This window comes from Loxodonta africana, chromosome 2 (assembly GCF_030014295.1).
Source record: "Loxodonta africana isolate mLoxAfr1 chromosome 2, mLoxAfr1.hap2, whole genome shotgun sequence".
NCBI lineage: Eukaryota > Metazoa > Chordata > Mammalia > Proboscidea > Elephantidae > Loxodonta > Loxodonta africana.
The window spans coordinates 59126805-59150527 of record NC_087343.1 but is presented as its reverse complement, the minus strand read 5'-3'; the positions used below and the strand labels follow the sequence as shown (position 1 = coordinate 59150527).

The 23723-nt window shown below is 37.4% G+C and overlaps 1 protein-coding gene across 8 annotated transcripts in view; it reads left to right on the top strand.

Moving 5' to 3' along the window:
• Positions 1–23723, top strand: part of SLC38A9 (solute carrier family 38 member 9) — a 96370-nt gene that overhangs the window by 63832 nt on the left and 8815 nt on the right. For 7 of the 8 annotated variants that reach the window (XR_002785125.2, XM_003408039.4, XM_023545461.2 and 4 more), the window contains 2 exons: positions 9392–9498; positions 23372–23485. Coding sequence is in view for 7 of the 8 variants with exons in the window: in XM_003408039.4 (XP_003408087.1) it covers positions 9392–9498; positions 23372–23485 (221 nt within the window). In the remaining variant the exon portion in view is untranslated. The remainder of the gene's footprint in view (positions 1–9391; positions 9499–23371; positions 23486–23723) is intronic. The other variant, XM_064272047.1, reaches the window with a different exon arrangement.

Below are 23723 nucleotides of genomic sequence, written 5' to 3'. Positions count from 1 at the left end.
TCGCTAGGAAACCCTGGTGGCATAGTGGCTGAGAGCAACAGCTGTTAGCCAAAAGGTCAGCTGTTCGAATCCACCAGGTGCTCCTTGGAAACCAACTGTATGGGGCAGTTCTACTGTGTCCTATAAGGTCGCTATGAGTCAGAATCGACTTGACAGCAACAGGTTTGGTTTTGGTATAGGGCCTTTATGAGTCAGCACAGACTCGATGGCAGCTGACGACAACAACATTGTACTAGTATCTTGAAAACTAACAATGAGAAAGTAGTACAAAAATTCTGATGTTGATTTAAAAAGACTACTTTCTTTCCATTCTTCAGCTGTTGATTAAGGCAGTATAAAATTTCAAGTCTCTATTTAGTATCTGCTATTTTTTATTACCCTTTAAGGAAACCCTGGTGGCATAGTGGTTAAGTGCTACAGCTGCTAACCTGAAAGTCGGCAGTTCAAATCCACCAGGTGCTCCTTGGAAACTCTATAGGGCCATTCTACTCTGTCCTACAGGGTTGCTATGAGTCGGAATCAACTCAACAGCAATGGGTTATCGGGTTTTATTACCCTTTAAAGGCACCCTGCTGGTGCAGTGGTTAAACTCTCAGCTGCTAACCAAAAGGTCGGTGATTTGAACCCACTAGCGGTGCTCCGAAGGAGAAAGTTGTGGTAATCTGCTTCTGTAAAGATTACAGCCTTAGAAACCCTATGGGGCAGTTCTACTCTGTCCTGTAGGGTTGCTATGAGTCAAGATCGACATGATGGCGCTGGGTTTGGTTTTGGTTTGGCTATCTCTAAAGTTTATATTTGTAGTTGTTTACCACCTTTTGTGTTTCTTATGTTGCACTGTTCCTGAATTTTCCAAGTGTATTGAATTGGTGGTTATGGATGCTTGTTTTCAGAGCCTAGGAGACTACATTAGCTTTGATGTATCATTTCTATTAGAAGCTCACAGACTCTAAAGTTAATGTAAATTCTACATAAAGGAAGTGCTGGCCTTGAAAGGCACACTTCTCTCCCAGATTGTATTTAAAAATGGACAGGGATAAAAATGCCAATTTTAAGCTAGTCCATCCATTAATGGATAAAAATAGTCTGTGATATTATTTTCTAAAATTAGGTCTATTGTGATTTATAGAAAGAGTGCTTAAAGTTTGTGCTAATGATAGGACATTAGAGAATAGACATAAGGGAAGAGGATAAAGAGCTATTTAGAAGACAAGAAAAGATCTGTTTAAATCGATATTAAGCCATTTATTTCACTTTACTTCATTTCTAAATGATATAAAGGAGGATCATGAGGCTTGTATTGATATTTATGGTGCTGAAATTAATTCTATATTGTGATTGAAGAATTTCTCAAAAAATGAAAATATGTCATAAATCTTTTTCTAAAGGCTAATTACAAATCAGAGAACTTCGGAGATTATGAACCTTTACTATCCTGAGGAAGAAATCACATAAACATGTAGTTCTGATTGAGTCTTCATTTGTGTACTCTTGTTTCTAAACATTTCTTTATGATGTAGTAGATTCTATCACCCCTTTTGCCAGGTAATAATTTTTCCCAGGAAAAGTAATAGAATTGAACCTATTTATCCATTTCATTCCATCCTTTCTTGCCTACTTAAGGACTTTACTCTTGCAGTAATCCCATCTTTCTCCTTAATCATGTATCATCACATTTTTCCTCTACTGAATTATCCTACCAGTTATATAAATCTCCCAACCTAAAAGACAATAACTCACATTCCATTCTAGCTGTTCCCTTTTCTTTTTTTTCGCTTACCTTTTAAGAAAAACTCCTTGAAAAAGTTGTCAATGCTCACTGTCTTCATTTCTTCCATTTTGCCTTGAATTCACTTCTTTCAGGCTTTTGTCCCAGTCACTTCACTGGAACTGCTCTTATTAAGACAAGCAATGACTTTATCTTACAAAATTCAGTGACCAGTTCTAACACTCTTACTCGGTCTATCAGCAGCATAGGCACATTTGATCACTTCATCCATCTTAAAACACTTTCTTTACTTGACTTCTAAAACCTTATTTTCTCTTTATTTTACATAGCAGACTACTCCCTCTCATGTTCCTGACCTCTAAATGATGGAGTCATTCAGGGCTTAGTACTCAAACCTATTTTCTCTTTCCTTTATTCCCTATTTAATGTCATCTAGACACCTGGCTTTATTCACTGTCTGTATGGTGATTGTTTTTGTTGTTAGATGCCATCGAGTCAGTTCTGACTCATAGTGACCCTACGTACAACAGAACGAAACACTGCCCGGTCCTGCGCCATCCTCACAATCATTGGTATGCTTGAGCCCATTATTGCAGCCACTGTGTCAGTCCATCTTCTTGAAGGTCTTCCTCTTTTTCGCTGACCCTCTACTTTACTAAGCATGATGTCCTTCCCCAGGGAATGGTCCCTCCTGATGGCATGTACAAAGTACGTAAGACTAAGTCTCATCGTCCTTGCTTCTAATGAGCATTCTGGTTATACATCTTCTAAGACAGATTTGTTCATGCTACTGGCAGTCGGTGATACATTCAGTATTCTTCACCAGCACCATAATTCAAAAGCATCAATTCTTCTTCCGCCTTCCTTGTTTATTGTCCAGCTTTCACATGCATATGAGGCAAAAGGAAAGAACACACTTGGCATTTCTCAAGCTGGTAGAACTAAAGAAAAAATTCAAGCCTCAAGTTGCAATACTGAAGGATTCTATGGGGAAGGATTCTAAAATATTAAACAACACCAGGAGCATCAAAAGAAGACAATGGAATACACAGAGTCACTATACCAAAAAGAATTGGTCAACATTCAACCATTTGAAGAGGTAGCATATAATCAGGAACTGATGGTACTGAAGGAAGAAGTCCAAGCTGCACTGAAGGGATTGGCAAAAAACAAGGCTCCAAAAATTGACAGAATACCAATCGAGAGGTTTCAGCAAATGGATGCAGCACTGGAGGCACTCACTCATCTATGCCAAGAAATATGGAAGACAGCTACCTGGCCAGCCAACTGGAAGAGATTCATATTTATGCCCACTCCCATAAAGGTGACCCAACCAAATGCAGAAATTATCAAACAATTTCAGTAATATCATAAGCAAGTAAAATTTTGCTGAAGATCATTCAAAAGTGGCTGCAAAAGTATATTGACAGGGAACTGCCTCAAACTCAAGCCATATTCAGAAGAGGACGTGGAACCAGGGATATCATTGCTCATGTCTCATGGATCCGGACTGAAAGCAGAGAACACCAGAAAGATGTTTACCTGTGCTTTATTGTTCATGCAAAGGCATATTTGACTGTGTGGATCATAACAAATTATGGATAACATTGCAAAAATGGGAATTTCAGAACACTTAATTGTGCTCATGAGAAACCTGTACATGGACCAAGAGGCAGTTATTTAAACAGAACAAGGGGATACAATGTGGTTTAAAGTCAAGAAAGGTGTGCGTCAGGGTTGTATCCTTTCACCATATTTATTCAATCTGTATGCTGAGTGAATAATCCAAGAAGCTGGACTATATGAAGAAGAACATGACATCAGGATCTATGTACAGGTTCCTGGTGAGCACAATTAAGTGCTCTGGAATTCCCATTCTTTGCAATGTTATCCATAATTTGTTATGATCCACACAGTTAAATGCCTTTGCATAAAACACAGGTGAACATCTACCTGGTTTTCTCTGCTTTCAGCCAGGATCCATCTGACATCAGCAATGATATCCCATGTTCCACATCCTCTTCTGAATACGGCTTGAATTTCTGGCAGTTCCCTGTTGATATACTGCTACAATTGCTTTTGAATAATCTTCACCAAAATTCTACTTGTGTGTGATATTAATGATATTCTTGGATAATTTCCACATTCTGTTGGATCACCTGTCTTTGGAATGGGTACAAATATGGATCTCTTCCATTGGTTGGCCAGGTAGCTAGCTGTCTTCCAAATTTCTCGGCGTAGATGAGTGAGCATTTCCAGTGTTGCATCTGTTTGTTGAAACATCTCAATTGGTATTCCGTCAGTTCCTGGATTCTTGTTTTTCACTAAAGCCTTCAGTGCAGCTTGGACCCTTTCCTTCAGTACCATCAGTTCTTGATCTTATGCTACCTCTTGAAATGGCTGAACATCGACTAATTCTTTTTGGTACAGTGACTCTGTGTATTCTTTCCATCTTCTTTTGATGCTTCCTGCATCATTTAATATTTTCTCCATAGAATCCTTCGATATTACCACTAGAGGCTTAAACATTTTGTTCAGTTCTTTCAGCTTGAGAAATGTTGAGCATGTCCTTCCCTTTTGGTTTTCTATCCCTAGGTCTTTGCACATTTCATTATAATACTTTGCCTTCTCGAGCCTTTGAAATCTTCTGTTCAGTTTCATCACATGTCTGTTTGTCATAATGTGGTGGCTTGTGTGTTGCTGTGATACTGGAAGCTTTACCACCAGTATTTCAAATACCAGCAGGGTCACTCTTGGTGGACAGGTTTCAGCGGGGCTTCCAGGCTAAGAGAGACTAGGAAGAGGGACCTGGTAGTCTATTTCTGGAAAAATTGCCCAGTGAAAACCTTATGAATAGCAGCAGAACATTACCTGATATAGTGCCAGAAAATGAGCTCCTCAGGTTGGAAGGCACTCGGAATACGACTGGAGAAGAGCTGCCTCCTCAAAGTAGGTTTGACCTTAATGACGTGGATGGAGTCAAGCTTTTGGGACCTTCATTTGCTGATGTGGCATGACTCAAAATGAGAAGAAACAGCTGCAAGCATCCATTAATAATCAGAACCTGGAATGTACAAAATATGAATCTAGGAAAATTGGAAGTCATCAAAAATGAAATGAAACCCATAAAGATCAATATCCTAGGTATTAGTGAGCTGAAATGGACTGGTATTGGCCATTTTGAATCAGATAATCATATGGTCTGCTATGCTAGGAATGACAAATTGAAGAGGAATGGTGTCGTATTCATTGTCAAAAATAACATTTAAAGATCTATCCTGAAGTACAACACTGTTAGTGATAGGATTAATATCTATATGCCTACAAGGAAGACCAGTTAATACAACTATTATACAAATTTATGCACCAATCGCTAAGGCCAACAGTGAAGAAATTGAAGATTTTTACCAACTTCTGCAGTACGAAAATGATCAAATGTGCAATCAAGATGCATTGATAATTACTGATGATTGGAATGTGAAAGTTGGAAACGAAAAAGGATTGGTTAGTTGGAAAATTGGTTAGTTGTCCTTGGTGATAGAAATGATACCAGAGACTGCATGATAGAATTTTGCAAGACCAACACATTCTTCGTTGCAAACACCTCTTTCCAACAACATAAACAGAGACTATACACTTGGACCTCACCAGATGGAATACGCAGGAATCAAATTGGCTACATCTGTGGAAATATGTGATGAAAAGGTCAATATCATCAGTCAGAACAAGGTCAGGGCCAACTGTGGAACAGACCATCAATTGTTCATATGCAGGTTCAAGTTCAAGTTGAAGAAAATTAGAACAAGTTCAGGAGAGCTGAAGTATGACCTTGAATATATCCCATCTGAATTTAGAGACCATCTCAAGAATAGATTTGACCCATTGAACACTAATGACTGAAGACCAGATGAATTATGGAATGACATCTAGGACATCATACATGAAGAAAGCAAGAGGTCATTAAAAAGACAGGAAAAAAAGAAAAGACAAAAATGGATATTAGAGGAGACTCTGAAAGTTGCTTTTGAACATAGAGTAGCTAAAGCAAAAGGAAGAAATGATGAAGTAAAAGAACTGAACAGAAGATATGATGATTAGTCCTAATTTTATATTTCTGGCCCAGATCTCTCCACTAAAGTCTATAATCATGTACTCCTTATGAATCTCCACTTGGATATCCACTAGATATCTCAAACTTAAAAAACTGGACAAAATCTAAATTAATTTGTTTCCTTGCTCATCCACCCGACTTCATCAACCTGCTCTTCTTCCAGGCTTCTCTATCTCAGATAATGGTAGCTCTAATTTTCCAGTTGCTCAGGTCAAAAACTTTGAAGTCATCCTTGACTGTCCTCTTTCTCCAACCCCTACCTACAGTCTACCTACAAATCATGTTAGCTCTACATTCAAAATAATTTGAGAATCTGACTACTTCTTACCATTTCCACCAATAAGAACTATATCAAGCTACTAATCTCTTATCTAGATTATTGTAATAACCTCCTAACTAATCTTGCTGTTTCTACTCTGCCTTCCCTGCTGTAGTCTATTCTCCACCTAGCAGGCAGAGTGATGTTTTTAAAACCAACCCCCAAAAGGGTCAAAGGTTTTCCTACCTCATTCAGGCAAGACTTTATCATACTCCACAGGGCCTTATGTGCTCTGGCTCATGGCTGCCTCTCTGATATCATCTCCTACTACTTTCCTTCTCTTCAGGAGGCCATTAGACCCTGCCTAAAAACAGGATTCATAGTGGAAGTGCCGCAGTCATACAAAAAAAAAGCCAAGTTGAGATCAGAGGTGCTATAAACCAGAAAACCAAACCCAGTGCAGTTGAGTTGATTCCAACTCATAGTGACCCTGTAGGACAGAATAGAACTGCCCCATAGAGTTTCCAAGAAGCGCCTGGCGGATTCAAACTGCCTACCCTTTGGTTAGCAGCTGTAGCACTTAACCACTACGCCACCAGGGTTTCCAGAGATGCTATACCAAAACCAGAAACCAAACCCGTTGCCATCGAGTCGATTCCAACTCATAGTGAGCCTACAGAACAGGGTGGAACTGCCCCATACGGTTTCCAAGGAGCACCTGGTAGATTCGAACTGCCGACCTTTTGGTTAGCAGCCGTAGCTCTTAACCACTATGCTACCAGGGTTTCCAGAGGTGTTATAGTGATCATTTATTTAGTATCTCTGAATCAACAGAATATCTAGAAAAGCAATGATGATGAAAACACTACCAGAACCTTGGGATATAGCCGAAGGACTGCTTAGATAATAATTCAAAGCTAGGCGATGAGTGATCTAGTACACAAATTCTATCTCACTGCCTGCTTTCTCAGATTTCTTCCAGTACCAACTATGTCACTTCCGGTCCTCTAGTCAATAGAAACTAAAATGGAGTTAGAAGTACAAGAGATTAATTGAGGAAATACTTATGAAAGATAAAGCAGAGAAGGAGCTGGAGAAGACAGCTATATCAGACCACCATGTAGCTCAGATACCTGTCAAAGGAAAAAGGCAAAGAAGATGGATTGCATAGGAATGGACTCAGAAGGTCTCAGCCAACCCAATGTGGAGCTCTGGTGCAAAGTGTTCATAGAGGAGTCCAGGTTGGGTAGAATGGCCAGGCCCTCGTACCCTGCCATGTTCAGTCACTGGCTAGGACTGAGAGGGTGTGATTCCATAAGAACAGGGTAACAGTCCCAAAATTACTGCAGAAAGAGGCTGTCAGCTAACCGCACATCTTTCAGCAGGTTCTCACAGGTGTACAGAAGTAGTATACCTCCGTGGCTGCCAGAGTAAAGTACATAATTAAGAAAAGTTCAGCATATTAATATTAAAGTTATTCCTAGGCCATATTTACGTCAATTTTGCTATTGTGAATGGACTATTTTAATTTGCCTTTTTATAGCTTTTAACCAGTTTGCGTAGTGGTTAGAACTATGGCTACTAACCGAAGGTTGGCAGTTCATATCCACCAGGTGCTTCTTGGAAACTCTATGGGGCAGTTCTACTCTGTCCTATAGGGTCGCTATGAGTTGGAATCAACTTGATGGCAACAGGTTTTGTTTGTTTTTTAACCAGTTTTTACAGGTGTATAAGGAAAATGTTTATTTAAAAAAATTTTTTTTTCTATCTAGCTACCTTAGTTTGAATTCTTATAGTTTGTCAGCTGTGAAGAGTATCTGCAATAAGGTCACTTGCAGATAATGTATTTTCTTTCCAAAAATGACACCTCTGTTATAATTCTGCAAGTATAATGCTGCTGATCTGAAATGATCGATCTTTTTCTTAAGAAAGTACCCTTTGGTTCCCAATTTATAAAGAGACTTTTTTTTAAAACAGAAGTGAGAGTTGCCCCCAAATTTTATTGTCATTGCTGAGAAGTAAAAAGTTAAAAAGATTCTAGACAAGAAAAGGCAAAATATGCCTAAGAAAAATACACTTTGAATTACTTCCACAGATAAAAACTCTGATGAAACTTAATAAAAAACATGATGGAAAACAGTAGTGTATACGTTTCTTAGATTTAAACTCTTGGCTTCTTTTAGAGTTAGTGTTTGATTTTTCCTTTCCTAAAGTGACATGGCAAAAAGTCATGAGACCTTTCTTTTCTACATTTCTACTTTTTACACTAAAGAATCCCCGGAAATGGGTTATTCCCCATTTTGCCACCAGCTTTGCCTAGATTCAGCACTGTTTTCAAGTAAATAATGGTCTTCTACAGAAACTCAATTGTGTCACTCTTGTATTAGCAGACCTCAAAGACAGAAATTAGCGGTGCTTTTAAAAAGATATATTATTTTATTACTTTTATCCTTCTTTCAAAGTAAGTTTGTGTTCATTGTAGAAAATTCAGAGAATGTAAGTAAGTAGTTAATTTAAAATAAATCCCATCAGCAAAAGCTAATCACTATTGGCATTTTTGTGGATATTCCTCCAGTCTTTTGTTTTTGCGGGCACACACTTCTAAGAATAAAAATAAAATCATAATATATATGCTATTTAAATCATGAACATTTTGCCATGATGTAAAATATTCCTCTGCTACATAATTTTTAAATACTGTATATGTCTGTAAAACTACATCATAGTTTAACCAGTCCTTTCTTGTTTGCAATATTTTGAAGCAATGCTTTTTAGATTAGTCACTGAAGAATATTAAATGACCAATTCCCCTCTTACTGATTCCACATACGTCTGTAAAACTACATCATAGTTTAACCAGTCCTTTCTTGTTTGCAATATTTTGAAGCAATGCTTTTTAGATTAGTCACTGAAGAATATTAAATGACCAATTCCCCTCTTACTGATTCCTCTTCTAGAGGTTTTTTCCTGGCAAATTCAAGTACCAGAAGGGGGAAGGACTTTAGAGTCAGGCAGACCCTGGATTTGAATCTCTGCTCTACCACATACTAGTTGTGTGACCTCAGACAAGAATAGTTCATATAAAGTACCTTCACAGAATAGTCATTTCTTGATTCCTTTGTAAGTGCTTTGTCCAAGTGTAGTGCAGGCCTTGAGGAAGCTTGTAAAAACACTTTGATATTCTTATACCTTGGACAAAACAGAAACAACTGATTTTTAGTCATCAGCTTTTGCCTGCTGATATTCATCTTCTAGTTGTCAGTTTTAATTTTATTTTTTTCTCTTTTCATCCTAGAGATAAGATTTCAGTTTCCACAGCTGACTGGAGTGCTTACTCTTGCTTACTTTATTCATAATTGTATTATCACACTCTTAAAGAACAACAAGAACCAAGAAAACAATGTAAGTAATTATCTGATGAAATGACTTTCATATCTCCTGAGGATAGACTTTTTAAATTTTTAAATCAATATTTGAGGCATTTTATATTTGGAATACAATTAAGCAGTTTTGTTACTGGATCTTAATTTTTAAATTTAAACCATAGAGCAAAAATGAGCAAACTTTTTCTGTTAAGGTTCAGATGGTAGATATCTTAGGCTCTGCAGACCATATAATCTTTGTTACATCTACTCAACTCTGCTCTTGTAGCATGAAAGCAGCCATAGACAATGTGTAAACAAATAGATGCTTTTAAGCATACTTTATTTTAAAAAAGCAGGCCAGATTTGATCTATAGGCCATTGTTTGCCAACCCTTGCCATAGACCAACCACTGAAAAAATAAAAAGGTTTAGCTAATAAGCTAGTAGTGGTGATAAAGTCGTACAAAATACCCAAGTGATCCAAAGGAAGGCAAGAAAAAAGTAACAAAGAATGTATAGAACCAATACAAAGCAAATAGCAAGATAGTAGATTTAAACCCAGTCATATTGTTAAATTACATTATATGTAAATGATCTAAACACTCCGATTAAAAGATAGAGATTATCAGACTGGCTAAAAGCAAGAACTAACTACAGTCAACCCTCTGTATCCACAGGTTCCACATTCATAGATTCAAACAACCATGGATCAAAAATATTTGGGGGGGAAAAAATGATGTGCAGGCATACCCTGCTGTAGCCTCCCACCATTTCACAGATCCTCAGCCTTTCTTCAGCACTCATTGTTTGAGCATTGTTCACCTCGTGTCTGAGTATACTATGTAGTTAGGCCTACGATGGTTGCGTCTGCACTGAACATACACAGACTTTTTTTGCTTGTCATTATTCACTGAACAATACAGTATAATAACTATTTGCATAGCATTTACATTTTATTAAGTACAAGTAATCTAGATGATTTAAAGTATACAGGAGGATGTACATAGGCTATATGAAAATACTGTACCACTTTATATAAGGGACTTGAGCACCCATGGATTTTGGAATCCATGGGCATCCTGGAACCAATCACCCACAAATATGGAGGGATGATTCTATATGCTATCTACAAGAAACTTACTTGATAACAATATACCATTGTCTTAGTTACCTAGTGCTGCTGTAATACAAATACCGCAAGTGGGTGGATTTAAAGAATAGAATTTTATTTTCTCATAGCTCTGGAGGATAAAAGTTCAAATCTGGGCCTTGGCCATGTTGATCACTCCCTTGTTGGTTAGTCCCAGGCATTTCTTGGTTCCTTGGTGTTCCTTGAATTGTAGACAGTCCTTACGTGGTGTTTGTCTTCCCGCATATGTGTGTCTCCGTGTCTATTCTGGTCTTTTTATAATTCAGAAATGATTACGTTTAAGATCCACCCTGCAATGATATGACCTCATTAAGGTAATAGAAAAAAAGCCCTGTTTCCAAACGTGTTCACATCCACAGGTACAAAGGTCAGGAATTCAACACATATTTTATGGGGACACAATTCAATCCATAACAACCATGTGAACACTAAACATAAAGTGGAGCAGCTGTATTAATATCAAACAAAGTAAACTTCAAAACAAGGAGTTGTGTGAGATAAAGAAGAGCGTTACATAATGATCTTCTGAAATCAAGAAGACATAATATTCATCAGAGGACTTTACCAAAAAAGTGAAAAGACTACCTATAGGTTAGGAGAAAATTTTCGGGAACCATATATCAAAAAAGGGTCTGCTACCAAAAAGAAAAAAAAAAAAAACTAAACAACAAAATGACAGGCAACCTAATAAAAAAATGAGCAAAGGACTTGGATAGTTCACCAAAGAGGGTATTTGAATGGTCGACAAGCACATGAAAAGAAGCTCAACATCATTAGCCATTAAACTCATTGCCATTGAGTTGATTCCAAGTCATGTGTCCCCATAGGACAAAGTAGAACTGCCGCCTAGGGTTTCCAAGGAGCAGCTGGTGTATTCAAACTCCTAAACATTTGGTTAGCAGCTGAGCTCTTAACCACTGTGCCACCAGGGCTCCTCCTTAGCCATTAGAGAGATGCAAACAAAAACTACGATGACATACTCTCACCCCTATTACAATACAATGATTTAAAAAAAGGAAAACAGTAGGGGTTGACGAGATTGTAGATAAACTGGAACCCTCATCCACTGCTAGTAGGAATGTACAATGGTACATTCCACACTGTGGAAAACAGTTTGACGGTTTCTCAAAAAGTTGAGCATAGAACTATCATGACCCAGCAATCCGAATCCTAGGTATATACCCAGAGGAAGTGAAGGCAGGAATGCAAAAGGAAACTTCACACCCATGTTCATTGCAACACTTTTCACAATAGCCAGGCAATCCGAATCCTAGGTGTATACCCAGAGGAAGTGAAGGCAGGAATGCAAAAGGAAACTTTACACCCAAGTTCATTGCAACACTTTTCACAATAGCCAAAAGGTGGAAACAAGCAAAATGCCCATCAACAGATGAATGGATAAACAAAATGTGGTATATATACACAATGGAATACTATTCAGCCGTAAGGAGAAATGAAGTCCTGGTGCATGCCACAACGTGGATGAACCTTGAAAGCATGGTACTGAGCAAAATAAGACAGTCTCAAAAGGACAAATACTATATGATCTCACTTATATGAATTGAGCAAATATATAGAAACCAAAGTTTATTAGTGGTTTGCAGGGATGGGGCAGTTTTTGCTTAGGGAGCAATGAGTTTATGTTAATGGTGGTGGAATGATTTGGAAAAGGATAGCAAGAATGGTTGTACTAATTGAAGAATAAAATCAAGGTAGAAATTGTTGAATTGGCATATGTTTTCTTATGTATATTTTCATCACAATAAAAAATTTTTTGAAAAGAAGACATAATAATTCTAAATTTGTATACATCCACTGGCAGAGCTTCAAAATAAAGGAAACAATAAACTGCCAAAACTGAAAGGAGAAATAGACAAATCCACAATTGTAATTGGAAATTTCATCATCCTTCCCTCAGTAATTAATAGAACAAATAGAAAATAAGTAAAGGTACAGAAAACATAAAAAACACCATCAACTTACTTGATCTAATTGACATTTATGAAAGTCTTCTCACAACGACGGCAAACCACACCTTCTTTTCCAGTACACATGGGACATTTACCGAGATAGACCATATACTGGGCCATAAAACAAGTCTCAGTAATTTAGAAGAATTGAAATTATACAAGATTTTCCAGCCACAGTGGAGTGAATTTAGAAATCAATAACAGAAAAAAATTCTGGAAAATTCAGAAATATGTGAAAATTAAACAACACATTCCTAAATAACCAGTGGGTCAAAGAAGAAATTACAAGAAAAATTTGAAAATGAAGGACACACATACCCAAACTTATGGCATGTTTAGAGGGGAAGAAGTGATTAGAAGAAAATTTATGGCTGTGAACACCTGCGTTAAAGAAAGAAGATAGATCTCAAATCAATAACCTAACTTTTTACCTTAAGACACTGGAAAAAGAAGAGCAGAAGAACCGCAAAGCAGCAGAAGTTAACCAGCTACTTGTTGCTTCGTCTGCAGATTTTGAGTTCAGATTGACAGCTTCTAACTATGTAGACAAATATAACGATTAAGCTCTAATCACTGTTTCCAGGGATTCTGAGCAGGCTTGAGTAGAGGGTAATGTTTGAAAGAGTCATTATGACGGCACAAAGTTTTCTAAGTAGAGGGAAGTTCACTCTCAAATTAGAGCAAGAACGTGAGTCAAACTCTTCCTTCTTCAGCTTTACTGTCTATACATCCAACATGTTACCTATGAAAAGAACATGAACTTTGGAATTGAGTAAATCTGGGTTTTCCACACCTTCTATTTTGGTGACCTTACTCCTTCAAATTCATTTTCTTCATGTGTAAAAATAACATTAATAATACCTCTCAGGGCTATAATGTAAAATAGTAAAAGTGTTTTAACTTATCTGGGATAAGGTAAGGGCTGGAAATTTTTAGTTTCTCTATTCCTCTTCCCCACCTGACATTTATAACCTGTAGCTATTTCAATTAACAGAAAAGAATATCTTCTCCTTCAGGTTCTTTCTAGTGCCTTTACTTTTTAATTACCTGCTACTCATCTGTTGCTGCCAAACGCTTATCTGAGATAATTTTTTTACAAAGATTCCCCAAGATTTCTTCCTATAATGTTAAATCAGATCCCCAGAAAAGTGCATAACTGAACCACATCGATTTTGCCCTTTTCTCTTCTCTCATCACTGCACTAAGCTTTAATGTTATAACTGGTGTTTCACCAAGGGCTCATGGTAATATAAGAAAGCCATGTATGAAGCATTGCTTCATTGTTTTATAAGAACTAAAATTAGGATATTCTTCATATTGCTTGTCTTCCTTTATGCAAAAATCGTGAAGAGAAATTTTTCTGTGTTCAAGTCTAAGAAAAAGTTTCTCCTAATGAACTATGATTCTTAGAATTAGACAATAAGGGGTCATATAGCTCTTTTTTTCTATTTTTGCCATGACTTCTGGAAAACTTACAGATTAAGTTTTCTAATTTATTTGCTATAGCTTTTCTTAGGAAAAAAAATTTTTTTTTTTTTTAAGTTTTTATCTTCTTCTCACTTTAGACTTGGATTTTACCTTGGACATTTTTGGTCTTATTATACTTAGACTGTTGTCATGAACAGTTTAAAAAAAATTTTTTTTTTTGAACTTTAGATGAAGATTTACAGAACAAATTAATTTCTCATCAAACAGTACACATGTTGTTGTATGACATTGGTTAACAACCCCACAACATGTCAACACTCTCTCTTCGCAACCCCTGGGTTCCCTATTACCAGCTTTGTTGTTCCCTCCTGCCTTCCAGTCTGTGCCCCAGGGCTGGTGCTCCCCTTTAGTCTTGTTCTGTTCCATTGGCCTGTTCAGTCTTTGGCTGAAGGGTGAACCTCAGGAGTGACCTCATTACTGAGCTGAAGGGGTGTCCGGGGACCATACTCTCAGGGTTTCTCTAGTCTCTGTCAGGCCAGCAAGTCTGGTCTTTCTTTTTGAGTTAGAATTTTGTTCTACATTTTTCTCCACCTCTGTCCAGGACCCTCTATTCTGATCCCTGTTAGAGCAGTCAGTGCTGGTAGCCAGGCACCATCTAGTTGTACTGGACCCAGTCTGGGGGAGGCCATGGTAGTCGTGGTCCGTTAGTCCTTTGGACTAATCTTTCCCTTGTGTCTTTAGTTTTTTTCATTATTCATTGTTCCCAAAGAGGTGAGACTCGTGAAGTATCCTAGATGGCCGCTCACAGGCTTTTAAGACCCCAGATGCTACTCACCAAAGTAGAATGTAGAACATTTTCTTTATAAACTATGTTATGCCGATTGAGCTAGATGTTCCCTAAGACCATGGTCCCCACAGCCCTCAGCCCAGCAATTCAGTCCCTCAGGGAGTTTGGATGTGTCTGTGGAGCTACCATGACCTTGCCTTGTAAAGGTTGTGCTGGCTTCCCCAGTATCATGTACTGTCTTACCCTTCACCAGAGTTACCACTTATCTGTTGTCTATTAAGTATTTTTCCATCCCCATCCTTCCCTCCCTCTTAACCATCAAAGATTGTTTCTTTTTGTATGTATACCTTTTCATGGGTTTTTACGGTAGTGGTCTCATACAGTATTTGTCCTTACAGTTTTAAATCTTTGGAGGAAATCTCAAATCTTTTTTTTTTTTTTTCAATTTTTTAAATTGTGCTTTTAGTAAAAGTTTACAGCTCAAGTTAGTTTCTTATACAAAAATTTAAACACACATCGTTATGTGACCCTAGTTGCTCACCCTATAATGTGACAGGACACTCCTCTTTTCCACCCTGGATTTCCCATGCCCGTTCACCCAGCTCCTGTCCCTTTCTGCCTTCTCATCTCGCCTCTGGATAGGAGCTGCTCATTTAGTCTCATGTATCTACTTCAACTAAAAAGAACATTCTTCATGAATATCATTTTATGTTCAAGAAAATCTTAACTGTCCTGAGTAACTTTTAGAACTTTGGAATATGGAAGAAAAACTGAAGATATACTTAATGCCCTTTATTTTTAAGTCCTTTCCTCTTCCCTTTCGAATCACCTGACTCATTACCACCTGAACTCAGCTGCCCACCCTAAGTTTTAGGACGTTTAGAATGATACATAGAAAATATCTATTTTATCCTCACAGGAAACAGTGTGTATATATATATATATATATATATATATATATATATATATATATATATCATTAATGTGTGTATGTCATATATCTTGGTACCAACTAAGTCTCCTGTCTATCTTAATCAACATCCTAACTTAGAGCAAGTACCCTAGAAACCTATTTTTTGAAGCAGGATTCTCATGTATTAGGTGACACTATCCATAAAACCATGCTTCTCAAACTTTACCACCAAAGCCTCTCTAATGACAGAGGAGAACAACCTTGTATCCCTGGGAATCTGAGGACGAAGAAAAAAAGTTCAGTGAAGTCTCATGTTTTATCTTAACTCGTGTATATTTTTATAGTGCTCATAATTAGCTTGTCTTACTAGAAAATAGGAAACTCTGGTGGCGTAGTGGTTAAGAGCTATGGCTGCTCACCAAAAGGTGGGCAGTTCTAATCCACCAGACACTCCTTGGAAACTCTGTGGGGCAGTTCTACTCTGTCCTGTAGGGTCGCTATGAGTCAGAATCAACTCGATGGCAACGGGTTTGGGTCTTTTTTTTTTTTTGTTTACTAGAAAATAGTTTTAAAGTAATTAACCAGATAAATTACAGGCAGTCCTCACTTTGCACAGTTCCTATATGCACTAATTTTAGTTACCACAGTATATGAACTGTAAGCACTTGCATAAAGTACAAACTAGTCTTTCAATCCACAGATCACTATTTAAACAACAGATGTATATCTTGATTTGTGATCAATCACATCACTTCTTTCAAAGCCTATCAGTGATTGGTCCCTGCATTTCTGGTATTCAGCTCATGCACAGACTGCAAAGTAGGTAGTTGTGTTGCCTCCTTGTCTCTTAGTGATAAACCCATATTTTGTGATATTTTACGAAAACGGATAATTAAAAGAAGGAATTGGCAAATGAAGGTGAAAGTGTAAAAAAGTGACAGTGCTGGAAGTGAAATTCGAATTGAACGTAAATTAAACAGAGTTATAAAAGAAATTGATGAGTATGGAAGTGTTTATACTACTGCCATTCGAGAGACTTGAGATCTGCAGCCAGAGAAACTTAGTGAAGGCGAGCTTATCAACATAAATGAGGAAAGTGGTTGTGGAAAGAATGAAGATGTTCCCAGGGAAGCAATACTGGCAAAAATCTTCACACCAGAAGAATTTTTGAAGATATCTATCAACATTGAACGCACAAGGATAAAATGTTGGAGCTGGTGCAAATTTAGGAGTATGACAATTCACCAAAGCATAGCAAAGATGTTTACTCCATATTGTAAGTTATACAATGAAAAGAAGGCAAGCACTGTCCAAACTGCTCTTGGTAGGGTTTTACAAAGAAATAAAAGACTTTAATTCGTAGTGTTTCTGATGTTTTAAATTACAGTGTACAAAGTATATATTAGTTTTACTATTTTTTTATTTCCTTATACAGTTTCAGGTTACATAATCATCTTTACAGTCTCTCACTACTGTGAAAAGCAAGAACTGTTTATGCTTAATGTTTGCTCCCCAAAAATCTGAAGTAAAACTGCTTCTGGAAAATCATGGCCACGTTTATCTGGAGGCGTACATTCCCTAGTGTGAGAAGCGCAGGACTGGATAGAGAGAGGGGTGTTTAGTTCATGGGCCTCCAAGGACCAAACACAGTGGGCCTCAAAATCTTTCATATGTAAATATAAAATGAGTCCTTATCTCCTCTGAGTTTTGGGACTAGGGCTTTGTATAAGTAATATGTTAGATTCAGCTAATAAAATTTGACTCAGCTTTTGTTACTTGTATTTTAAAAACAAAGATGTTTTAACAACAGTAGATGGTGATTTCTTACTGCCTTAATTGAAACTAGAGTATGAAGTGATGATCCAGCTTTCAAAAAATCAGCTATACTTTATGTTCCTAAAATATAAATAACTATTAATGATAAAGGTAACATTTATGAAGCGCTTACTATGTGCCAGCTATGTCCTAAACACTTTATTTAAATGTATGTAAGTATATTTACTCATTTCCATTAAAATTTGATGATTACACCTTTTAGTAGGTTACATTAAGTATTGACTTTTAGAAGTCTTCTTAATATCATGATATAATATTTTCTTGAGATTAAAGTCAGGAAATGTGAAATTTGTCAGGAATTTTGAATTTATAATGTTGATGGCGGACTTGCTATTCTAAGCTCAGTAAATAAAGGTTTGAAAGTAGAAGACAAAAGAATAGAAACTGCCTCCTTTTCTTCTGCATGAACTGTAGTTGGACTTGGATCTAAAGACATATGTGAAGAAGGAGAACAATTAGGCTCTGAAACAGGAGCTCTGGTAGTGCAACAGTTAAGCACTCAGCTGCTAACCAAAAGGCTAGTGGTTTGAACCTACCCGGCAGCTCCACAGGAGAAAGACCTGGCGATCTGATCCCATAAAGATTAAAATTCAAAAAAAAAAATTTTTTTTTTTTTTTTTTAAAGATTACAGCCTAGAAGATCATATGAGGCAGTTCTGCTCTGTCACATGGGGTCACCATGAGTCGAACTTGACTCAACGGCACCTAACAACAATAACAAACAGGTGTAGTAATAAAATATTTCAGGTTTTCCAGATTTGACTTAATTTCATCTAGTTTTTTTCCCACTAAAAGTAATTTTTTGTATGTGTAACTGAGCATGATGTAATTTCTATTTCTTTTTTTAATAAGGCTTACACTACAAAAGAAAAGTAGGGTTGAAGACCATCCAACTCGTTTCTTACACTCAGAATATATATATATCCTATAACTATCACTCATAACAATCCTGGGTATGTGGACTAACCTCTTTGTATTTTCTCATCACGTTTGGATCAAAACCTATATATACAGTGCTTTTCTGTTTGTTTTGTTTTGTCTGTCTTTATTTAGTGTTATTATCCTTCTTAGTTCTTTAAAAAGGATTAAAGATTCCTTTTATCTTAATTCGTTTTTACTTTTTGCTTCTCTTCTCCTTTACAAGTAATCTGTGTAGTTACTTGGCTATATACATCAGCAGAAGTTTTTATGTAAATGTTTGGGTAGATCTGTGTGGTCAGTTTCTGTCATTGTTATTAGTAAATGTTCCACTGAATAGTATTTTCACCATAAACAATTAGTGGAAAAAAATATTAAACTATGTTTTGACAGACAGAATATGCTCCTAGACCCACTTTAGGCCCCATTGTAAATGCAGTCCTCATTCTGAGTTGGCATTCCGCCTATCATTCGTTCCCTGTCCCTGCCAGCATTACTTATACATGAGGCAGAGTAGGTTATCTTATCAATGTATATGCTTCGTGACGTATTACCAGTTCACATTGTCGCTTGTGCCTCTTTTTAAATATGTTTTTTACTTTGAGCCTCATTTTCTGGACGATAGCTTTCCCCACCATTTTCCATTAAATGGGCTTTCAAGAGGCCTTGTACAGTAATGACTTAGGTTTGAGCCAGAGAATAGCAGAACCCACATGTGTGCATGCTATTCATAGGTGGCATGTTTCCCGGAATCATGCTGAGCCTCATCTGCTTTTATAATAAAAGCATCATTTCTATTCATTGGAATATTTTCAGATGAAAGTAGATATGTAACTCCTGACCCAGTTCTACCAAAAGTACATTGGGTACTGTGAAGTAAATACAACTTTTCTGATTGTGGTATTTCTTTTGCATCTATAAGGGCAAGTCAAAGAGTATTGCTAATAGGGCTCCAGTTCGATTTCATACATCCATGGGTTTATCCCAAACATAACGTCTTTAAACATGTCTCTGCAATCAGGTCTCTCAGTAGTACACTTGTCTTAGCCTCATTAGGGTGCCTTCAAAAAAAACAGGGATGCTTTTTGTGCCGGGCAAGAAAAACGATTTTGAGGTCAGGGCTAATATAAAAATTTTAACAAAACTCAAGTGGACATCTTCCCAAATCATTGAAGCTTTATAACAACTTTATGGGACTGCTGCCCCACAAAAAGCGGTGCTTTTTAGATGGATCAAGTGTTTTAAGAAAGGTCGGGATGACCTGAAAGATGAGCCAAGAGAGGGAAAACCGCTCAGGAGGTTATGGCAACTATTTTTTAGAATTCCAAAGGGGTAATCTTGATAGATTTTCTCGAAGGACACAGGATGATCACGAGGGCTTTTTATGAAGAAGTTTTACAAAAACTGAAAACTGCTTTGGTGAGAAAAAGGCCAGAAGAGTTGTGCCGAGGAGTTCTTTTTCCATCGTGACAATGCATCTGCACCTTCTTCAAGGGTAGCAAGGCCTGTCCTACAAGAATTTAGTAGGGAAAACTTACCCCATCTACTCTACAGCCCTGACCTTGCCCCTTCAGGCTTACTTTTGTCCCCCAAACTCAAAGAACATTTAAAAGAAACACAATTTGAGTCTCTCAGGGATGCCAAAACTGCTGTTTCGACGTAGTGTAAATCAAAGAGTGCAGAATTCTTCAGGGAAGGGTTAGAGAGATGGAACCAGGCCTTAAGAAGCATATAGACCTAAATGGAGGATATGTCAAGAAGCAATAGCTTCACATTTTGGTGTTTTTGTTTAATTAAGGTTTCTATGATTTTGTAGCAATACATTCTGACTTACCCTCATATATGTGTTCTCTGTTGTATCCTTTGTTACTCATAACTTGTTACCTCTCAGCATTTTCATTATTGTTGTTCAGTAACTATGACATGGAGTCCCTGGGTGGTGCAAACAGTAAAGTGCTCGACTACCAGCCAAAAGGTTGGAGGTTCGAACCCACCCAGAGACAACTCAGAAGACAGGCCTGGCGATGTGCTTCTGAAAGATCACAGCCTTGAAAACCCTATGGAGCAGTTCTGTTCGGTACACATGGGGTCTCCATGAGTTCTAGCACTTCATTAAGCACTTAATAAACATAGCCAATGTGGTTATTTTTTACCTACATTTCCCGAGTTCCTACTGTATGCCGGATGCTATCCTGGGTAGTGGAGATACAAAGATGAAAAAGACATAAACCCTGTCCTCAGACATCTCATAGTCTAGTCTTAGATGTACCAACATGATACAAAAACTATTAATCCTGGCGGGACATTTTTTTTCCACTTGAGATTCTTCAAACCATGAACGTGGATTACTTTTATATTAAAAATTAATCATAGTTATAGTATAATAGTTGCTATATTTGAGATATGTATACAGTGCCATGGGAACAGGAGGTAGAAGGGAAAAACAATCTGATTGGGAAACCAGTTCCATGGAGCTGACTCCGACTCATGGTGACCCCACATGTGTCAGAGTACAACTGTGCTCCATAGGGTTTTCAGAGACTTGATTTTTCAGAAGTAAATTGCCAAGCCTTTCTTTCCAGGCACTTCTGGATGGACTAGAACCTCCAACCTTTCAGTTAGCAGCCAAGCATTTTAACCAGTTGCACTACCCAGGGACTCCATCTTACTGGAAAAGGAATCATTTTAGCCCTTGCATCTTCACAAGATTTCCCCCAAAGTGTTGTAAAGTGCACATCTTGTAGGAAGTCAGATCAAAATAATGTAGCCAGATGGTATGTAAACTAAAGACTGTCCGCACAATGGTAGCTGTCCCTCTTTGTACGTACCTCTCTCTCTGGCACATTACAACCTTGTATTTCAACCTGGATGTTCTGACATTCCAAGATTTTGTTTTCTACAGAGTTACCTCTGCTCTTGAGTGGTTGAGAGTAGAATGACTTTCATACATCGCAATGGGAGACCACTACCTTTTTATATGAAAATAGGAATTGCCTGGTTCATTCCTATTAATCCCCTGCAAGATCATGAGGCAACCCTGGAGTGACTGAAGTCTAGGTTAAAATGAGCCCAAAAAAAAAATAAACCAAAGAGAAAAGATTTTGAGAGCCCTCTTGAGGTTTGGTCAGCCTCTCTCCTCCATCTAACCCTAAAGAATTGGAAGCTGTTTGAGGCGACCTAAAAGCAGTCTGCATAATACAAGTTCCTTTAGCTCCGTAGGTCTATTCCCCATTTAACTTGGGGTATGGAATCCCTGGTTTATTTTCAAGCTGATTATCAACTTAGACATGACCTTATGGTTTTTCATAGCTTGTTACTTGTTTTTTAAGTGAATTTATCAACACTCAAGTTTTTAACTGTCTGCTGTTGCTTTGCCCATTTAAGCTGGAAGATTGTCCAAAAACTCAGAAATGTTCTGTAACACCAAATGTTCAGTTTTCTTATTGTGTTATCCAAGAGAACAGTGAAGTAAAAATGTATATAATTTTTTCCTAATCTGTTTTCTTAGCTTTCAGAGTAATTTATATTTAAAACAAAAAATATGAGTAGGCTCCTTGCCACAATTTAGTTGTGCTGAATTGTTTGGCTCTAACTTCAGTGGTGATGGAGACCAGATCTGTCAGCTGTGAGGCCTGTTCTATTTGGATCTGACAGCTGGCTGCATTAAATATCTTGAGCGTTTTACTTCGCATGGGGATGAGAGATTGGGAGGGTGGGAACAGCAGTGGAAGAAAGCAGTTGCTTTATTTAATGTTCTGTGTTTACTGACTCCAGTAATAACAGTGTGCAGCTGTTTGAACAGCTGCCTCTTGATTTCCTTTTGTTTACTGTTTAGATTTATTAAACTCATCTTTAATACCTGTTTATTGTCTGCTCTTTAACTAGCTTTCCTTCTTTTTTAAATATGTTTTAATATTTAATTAACGATTAAATTGACTATTTAACGATTTATTTTTCTAAGAGAAAAAACTTAAGTTTTACAGGTCATAACAGAAAGTGGCTTATGCTTACTTTCTTGATAGGGTGTAGCTTTATTATTTTAGCTAAATATTTTATAATTTGATAAATGAATTGCCTTGAAATCAGTCAGAATTTCACCCGTGTTAAACCACCATTTATGTTAACTTTCTAAGTCTGCCAACATGTACGTACTCCAGACTAGCAAAAAAAAAATGTTTGACTGACTAAAGGTAAAAAATGTGAATTTTGTTTTAACTACTTTCTTTGAAAAGATTGGATGGCTAAAATATATACACACACATGAAAAATATAAATACTGTGGTTTTTTTTCAGCCTTCTTATTTAGCCTATTCAGGTAGACTTATTGTTAGGTGCTGTTGAATGGGTTCTGACTGGTGGAGACTGTGTACAACAGAACAAAGCGCTTCCCAGTCCTGCACCATCCCTACAATCATTGCTGTGTTTGAGCCCATTGTTGCAGCCACTGTGTCAATCTATCTTGTTGAGGGTCTTCCTCTTTTTTGCTAACCCTCTACCTTACCAAGCATGATGTCCCTCTCCAAGGACTGGTCCCTGCTGGTAACATGTCCAAAGTATCTAAGACAAGGTCTCACCATCCTCACTCCTAAGGAGCACTCTGGCTGTCGCTCTTCCAAGGCAGACTTGTTCATTCTTCTGGCAGTCCATGGTATATTCAATATTCTTCACCAATACCACAATTCAAAGGTGTCAGTTCTTTGGTCTTCCTTATTCATTTTTCAGCTTTCGGATGCATACAAGGCAATTGAAAATACCATGGCTTGGGTTAGACACACCTTAGTCTTCAAACTGACTTTGCCTTTCAACACTTTAAAGAGGTCTTTTGCAGCAGATTTGCCCAATATAATAGTAAGATAGACTTTCTTATAAATTTATTCAGTATTGTGGGAGAGTTATTCTTTATTTACAGGTGAGGGACCTATCCGTTGCTTATATGCTGGTGACATTGACTTATCTTTATATTGGAGTCCTAGTTTTTGCTTCATTTCCTTCACCGCCATTATCCAAAGATTGCATTGAGCAGGTAAGGCACTATGTACCTTCTCTGGTTGTTTATACCTTCACATATGCATAACAGTCAGGTGATACAGTAACAAGAACATAATATCAGGCAATCCTGTGTTTGAATACCATCTGTACTAATTACTGTCCTCGTGGGAATTTAGGCACCTTCCCCATCCTTTCTGAGTCTCAGTTTCCTCAGTTCTCATAAAATAGTCTAACACATACTCCGATAGATTTTGGATGGACTGTCTGAAATA